Here is a 7,159-nt window from a genome sequence, read left to right as displayed (position 1 = left end):
ACCAATTGAATGCCGTTCCCGGCCGTGCATTCACTGGGCTCCGCTTGGATCGTGGGTTTTATTTTGATGAAGATGTCGAGAACTTCAGCTTTTCCTCGAACAGTTTAAGTTTTGACAGCCTGAAGCTGAGTGGATCGGCACAAACTATTTCAGATGCCCTGCATTCCTTACTCAGTACCTTCAAACCTCCACAGCGAGAGCGACTATTGGCACTGTATTGCGAGCGTTGGAATGTTCCCCTGCCAATGGGTGGTTCATACGCTTGGGACGATGCGTATTGTGAGGAAGTTATTCGCCGTATTGCAGTGAAGGTGGGGCCGTTTGTTGGTCGTTATGCTTCCTGAGCGTCGTCGTATTTTAACCAAAATATTATCGTTTTTTTTCTTTCTGATGTCCGTGCCATATTTACACGCATCCACCGCGGCCGGATGTGTGTGGGCACCTTCAGGAGGATAAGTCCTTTTTTTTTCCTTTTGCTTGTTTGCTGTTGTTTTCATTTGTTTTGCCCCCTTTCCCCCCAAAATTGCTTCATTGGAAGCTAACTAGTCCCTTTCGTCGTTGCAGCGTTTTGTGTGGAGGTGTATTTTCTAATTGTATTTCTTTGTATGGTGTGTGTGTGTAAATAATGGGGAGGGGTGACTGAAAGGTGAGTTAAGAGGTTAACCATCACGAGAAATTAGGGAAAACAAACCAAGGGTTGTCGAGATTATGTTTGGGGAATGCGGACGCCCTTCTGAACACGGAGTAGGTGCTGTATCGGCTGCGCTTCTGTATGGGAATACAAACAGGTACGCGCACACAGGCATATATGAATGCATTTTCTTATGATTATGAGCACTGTGTGGTATCCTGCGTAACAGTGGCGGCCGAAACAGTTGTCATGATGGTGGTTTGTGTTTGCTTAAAAAAAACATATTTGTGTGCACAGCCTTTTACTGGTCAATTTAAAGTTCATATATTCGTTCGTACGTTCCCACGCATACGTTTACTCATATACATGTAAATATGTATGCCTAATAGTTTATACCCATACAAAAAGATACACCCATGGAGGGGCGCAGTTTGATGCTGCTTATTTGATATCCTTTTTTCCCCATGTTTTTTTGTTGACTCATCATGTTGAGTACCCAAGGGCACACTCTTTCCATTCTTTTTGTTTAAGTGCGAATCAAAACAAGCAGGTGTAATATATACACAAAATGTATTCAAACATAGACATTGGTAAGTGGAATTTTTCTGTGCTTCGATAAAGCCCACGTGGGCTTTGTGGGCCGAATTGGGATATACATTTATATTTGAGTATTGTTAATATTATGTTCTGCAGTTTCTGATGCGACTGGAAGCAATCGCTTCGTTTCTTGTGTGCGCATTCCCCCTCAAAATGTGTACATGTTTTATTCATCGCGTTTAGTTATTTTTATTTCATCCTCATCAAACTTCTTATCCATTTTCTCTTATTTTTTTTGCCTTTTATATTTATTTATTATCCGTACGTACGTATTTTTTTTTAACGGTATTATTTAAGAAACACCCAGCCACACAGGTTTCTTATTACCGCCTCCACTTTTCTAACAGCTGATGGTATGGAGGGGGTTTTGTTTCTTGTGGGATCTTACGATCTTCTGCCTTTATTTAACTGCCTCAGCCTATCTGCGTTAATTTATCCATTCATGTATATAATATTTGTTTTTGGTATTAGTAGTAGCAACCAGGGGGAGGGGTTCCGTGGCGGAAGGAGGTGGGTGAAATAAATCAAAAATGGGGTGCCACAAATTACCCAAAACGAAGGAGGACAAAAAGTAAGGGTGCCCGAGAGCAGCATGGCACACGAACACCTTTTTTTTTGTGACAAGATAGTCAAAAGAACTCGTTTCAACATTTATTCCATGCAGTTGTATCACCCTTTGTGATGATTTGTTTCTGTGCGCATGTGATTCCCTGGTGTTCCTTTCGCAAAACCTATCAGTTGCCTCTGTATCGTTTCATTCCTTCATTTCCTCACGTAGTATTTAAGATCACACGAACAAGTTAAAAGTACGCATGACCTCACTGCTGTCGAAGCTGTCGCTACCGCTTCTGCAGCTACTATTTCTATTGCTTTCCTTCTCAACTACAGGAAGGGCTGAAGACAATATAACAATAAATGTCCTCTCCCTGATGTATAGCCCTGATGTTCAGGAGGTGGAGGTGGATTCACTTAACGCTGGTTTTGAAGCATCCCTGACAGCTCGCGGTTGGAAAACAAACTCCAAGGCAAGGGTTTCTTTCATTCGACCACCATCATACGATACTCCCGTCGCTGAGTTCTTCGAGTCCGTGGTTAAGGAAAGCGAAGGCAAGCTGATGATTGTATTTGGTCCCTTTGGCGGACCCAATACTATGTGGGTGAAGGGTGAGCTGAGTAAACACGGTGCAGTTAGTTTCGGCCCACTCGCTTTCTCCACTGAAGTGCGTGAGTGGGATCCCCATCTTTACTTCATAAGTGTGGAGCCGAATGCTGAGTTACTTGCACTTTTCCGTTATGCCGTTGTTTTCCTTGGTCTCCCGCGTGTGGGAATAACGTACTTGAAGGGAACACCATCCGGTGAGGCATTGTATGAATTCGCTCTGGATATATCATCCATGATGGGCCATGAACTCTGTGGTGCATTTGCTGCAGCTGGTGGAGTTGGAGCAGATGAAGATGCCCTGGCAGCTGAATGGAACCAGTTTGTTGAGACACGTCCACAGGCTGTGCTCCTGTTTGCCCCCGTGCGCAACCCCGCCACCGAATGGTTCATAGGGAGGATTGTGAAGGATGAGCGGACGAGACAGATGTATGTTTTGGCTCCGTCGACATCACAAGGCCCTCTAATAAGAACTTGGCGTGACGCTTTGTATGCTTCCAATGTGTCTCTGAACGATGGTCAATTAATCATCACGGGCACAATTCCTCCTTCGAATTTACTAACCCTTGCGTCTGTCCGGCGGTTTCGGGAGGAGATGGATAACCATTTAAAATCCAATAGTGAATGGGGTGGCTTTTCGAAACCCCCACACTTTAGTACCGACGAGGCTATTTCTGATCTGATGATGACTGGATGGCTCACTGGTGAGATCCTTTCGCAGGCACTACACAGTACTGATGTGTTGACGGACCGCACGGCCTTTATGGACTCTCTGTACCGCCAGCGTCGTTACGTTGTAGATGACCTTGTCGTGGGTGACTATGGTAATGAGTGCGGCGAGTTTGCGTCCATGCAGGGTGCTATGTGCAACTGCAATCAGGGTGGAAGCGCTGTTTACATGAAGGAAGTCGTGGATGGGTTTCGTATAGAGCCGCTTCAGAGAGGATTCCTAGCCTGGGGTGCATCACAGTGTTCGAGTAGGGACGTGAAGATCAGTATTCCATTGAGTGGTTTTGTCATGCACTTGAGTGATTATTTCTTTTCTTATCGTTCCGCCAAGAGATGGTACGAAGGTGTGTCTTCAGCTCCTGTCATTCGTGATGATTTCGGAGAAGATATTTTACACTTTGATGTGCTTCCACTAAGCACGCAGATGGGGGTCATAGCTCTAGAGGCTTTGCTCAATATGAGGGAGATAGTCATTATCTATGGTGCTGTTGATGAAGATATTCTGGAACTTCCAGGCCCTGTATTCGTCGATCCACTGCTGCTTTATCCTCGGATCAATCGTTTCAATAGAAATGTGTTACTGCTCTCGCCTACGGTTCGGCAACAATTGTACGTGATTGCTATGCACCTCTCAAATGCCTCTACCGGTGCCGTGTCTGCCGCTATTCGAAGTAAAAGGGCGGAAGTAATTGGTGATGTACTCAACAAATCGCTAATGACATTTGATGTGGCACTTAAGTCAATGTTGTTACTTAAAGAGAGTGACACTCTGGTGGACCATCTACCAAGCAGTGGGGATGTTGTGGCCATCGGCCTCACACCTCCAGATGCCCATGCGATTGCACAGTATCTCCAATCTCGAAATGATAGACGCGTGTATGTTCTCTTCTCCGAAGTCGCTCAATTGTATGATGAGTTTGTGGAAGCATTTAATGCGACCCCTGCGGCAGTTGTAAGCGCCTCACGACTTGTGTTCGCGACGAATCTACCACACTGGGCCGATAAAAATACGGAATCGGATACAGTTGCAATGTTTCATGCCTACAACCCCCGTGAATCTACATGGACACCGCTGAGGTTGCGGGGCTTTGCCACTGCGCGTCTGCTTCGAAGCATCGTTCCACGCATGAAGAGGATAAGCCCCTCGTTGTTAGTTGATTTTTTTTACACAGAATCAAACATTCGTGTGGATGACATGCACTACGGACCGTACAGTGATGTTGAGTGTGTTAAGGGACGTGTAACGGCGGCTAACCGTTGCGAGACTAATTTTGGGGCGGGAAACATTTCTGTGTGGTCGATGTCTCGGGTACTAGACCCCCGTGTGCCTGTACTGAGTCGGGGTGTGACGCCATCTTTGGAGTATGCTGTAATGGATGAGTCTTCCCTTAGTCCTTCACAACTTGCCGGTATAATTGTTGGTTCTGTTTTCTTTGTTGCACTTGCTATTGCATTGTGTGTGCTTCTGTGCTTGTTTGTGCGCGTCCGTGGACAACGGGATACTGTGCCCAAGTCGTCAAGTGACCTAGTTACATTTATCAACGACAGTGAAGTGTGTGTTCCAATGTTTGAGATGCTACGGGGTGGTGAATGTGGCGTTGTAACCATTGTTTGTACGGACATCGAAAGCAGCACTGCGCAGTGGTCTACTCACCCGGAACTGATGCCCGATGCCGTGTTGGCTCATCACACTATGATCCGTTCACTCATCATGCAGTATGGTTGTTACGAGGTGAAGACCGTTGGGGACTCCTTTATGATTGCCTGCCGCAGTACATCCACCGCTGTGGAACTCGCGAGTGACATTCAGCGATCATTCCTGCAACACTGTTGGGGGACAACTGTTTTCGATGATTTCTACCGCAATTCCGAGATGCAGAAAGCTGAGGATGATGATCACTATATTCCACCAAGTGCACGTCTGGATCCCGAGGTTTACCGCCAGTTGTGGAATGGGCTGCGTGTAAGAATCGGAATCCACACCGGGTTATGTGATATCCGACATGATGAAGTAACAAAAGGATACGACTACTACGGACGCACACCAAACATGGCTGCGCGCACAGAAAGTGTGACAAATGGTGGGCAAGTGCTGCTGACGTATGCGGCGTACATGTCACTGAGCACTGAGGAGCGTGACCAACTTGATGCGACCTCGCTTGGACCTGTTGCGTTGCGTGGTGTTCCTGAGCCTATTGTAATGTACCAATTGAATGCCGTTCCCGGCCGTGCATTCGCTGGGCTCCGCTTGGATCGTGATTTCTCTTTCGAAGAGAGTGAGGACCCTACTAGTACCTCTGCTAGTGAACATAGTTCCACCCACATGGAGCTGAGTGGATCGGCACAAACTATTTCAGATGCCCTGCATTCCTTACTCAGTACCTTCAAAGCTCCACAGCGAGAGCGACTATTGGTTCCATACTGCGAGCGTTGGAATGTTTCTTTACCACGGCGGAAGGGGCGTGTGTGGGACGATGCGTATTGTGAAGAAGTTATTCGCCGTATTGCAGTGAAGGTTGGACACATTGCGGAACACGGAGCCCGCGGGATGTCCGCATCGTCAGGTGTTACTACCCAAAGTGGCTCTTCCCTCATCATCATTTCCTGCAATCCGTACCTTTCCGACGCCTCCCCAAAGCAATGTTCTCGTGTGCCGGTGTCCAGTGGGCGGGAAGTAAATAACGGAATGACGGAAAATGATGCTAATTGATGTGATAAGTGTAAAGAAGTTGGATACTTCCTCTTGGTGTTGCTTCGGAGGCAGACATTGGTGTTTATATTTTTTCTGCCTTATGTCTTTATTTTGGTTTCGTCACCCATATAAATTTCTCCGCCTCTGGTTGTGTGTATAATAACCACTGCTGCGTGTGGTATTACTGAAATGAAATGGTGGCAGCGAGGTATGTGAACTGTGGAATATGTGATACAAAAACATTTTATATTTGTTTTTTTTTCTTTTTTTTGCTCCTCCCTTTGGTCTGCCGCTGTCTCATTTTCTCTCACTCAGTTCAGCTTTCTTTTTTTCTTTTACGCGTGTTTATATGATCTGTTATTATTGTTATTACTAATGCTAGTTCTGTGGTATGAGGAGTTATGTTGACGAATTAATATTATTTCCTTTATAAACATATGTGCATACATATATATATATATATTTGATGTTGTGTTTCCCCCTTGAGACTTTTATGTTGTGTTTAAGAAATAGCCAAAAAGGAAAGAGAAGATTCGAACGTAATGGGACGTGTGCACGAAACATTTCCCTTCACTTTTTCCTGTTTTTTTTTCTGTGCTCTTATTTTTTTTCTTCTTTTCTCTCCTTTTTCAACGGTTGTAACACTGCCGACTATTTCGTCCACACTTCTGTTGTTTTAATTATTGCTGTTATTTGTTTGTGGGTGCGTTGACGCCATGGTGTTTACAATTCTCTCTCACTTTCCTCCTCTCCACTTTACAATGTGCATACATATTTAAATATTATGCCTAACGTTTTGTGCCTAATGATACTCGATGTCACTCTTTTTCCCATCGCTGCATATGATTTTAATCATTATGACATATATGTATTTATATTTTTATTCATAAACATAATTCCATTTATTTGATATTAATTTCCTTCTCGCCCTACTCATGAGATGGTGATGATGATGAGCCACAGACATTAACAAGTGAAAAGAACTGTGAGTGGAGGCGTTCCCGTTGCTGTTATTTGACGTTTGTATGTTGATTTCAAGTTTTGGGTGACTTTTTTTTTCTCCCTTCAGGTATTTAACATTTTATTAGCATGACGCATATCTTTTACTGACACATGTACATACGAGCCGAATGTGAGCTATTTTGTTTTCCTTTCTTGGCTTCTAAGTTTTCTCCGTTAGGCTTTTTTTTTCTATTTTTATTGGGTTTCTGCCCTTTTTCTTACCCTTTTAACTTTTTATTTTGTTTCATCGATTTTGTTTCTTCCGGGAGATTTGCGTGTTTCTTCTGCATTTCCCGTTCTAACGACTAGTTTCCATACATTCGCACGTTACGGCACAGCAACATCGCCG

The 7,159-nt window shown here is 44.6% G+C and overlaps 1 protein-coding gene across 1 annotated transcript; it reads left to right on the top strand.

Moving 5' to 3' along the window:
• Positions 1-2,040: 2,040 nt before the first annotated feature.
• Positions 2,041-5,826, top strand: TEOVI_000883800 (Adenylate and Guanylate cyclase catalytic domain containing protein, putative; the record flags this gene model as incomplete). The annotated part of the gene is made up of 1 exon (XM_067222069.1): positions 2,041-5,826. The coding sequence occupies one exon, from the start codon at positions 2,041-2,043 to the stop codon at positions 5,824-5,826; it is 3,786 nt and encodes a 1,261-aa protein (XP_067078170.1).
• Positions 5,827-7,159: the final 1,333 nt, after the last annotated feature.

Source organism: Trypanosoma equiperdum (assembly GCF_001457755.1).
Source record: "Trypanosoma equiperdum strain OVI genome assembly, contig: ctg_1553, whole genome shotgun sequence".
Lineage (NCBI taxonomy): Eukaryota > Euglenozoa > Kinetoplastea > Trypanosomatida > Trypanosomatidae > Trypanosoma > Trypanosoma equiperdum.
The sequence above is the reverse complement of the archived record's forward strand: the minus strand, read 5'-3'. Positions and strand labels throughout refer to the sequence as shown.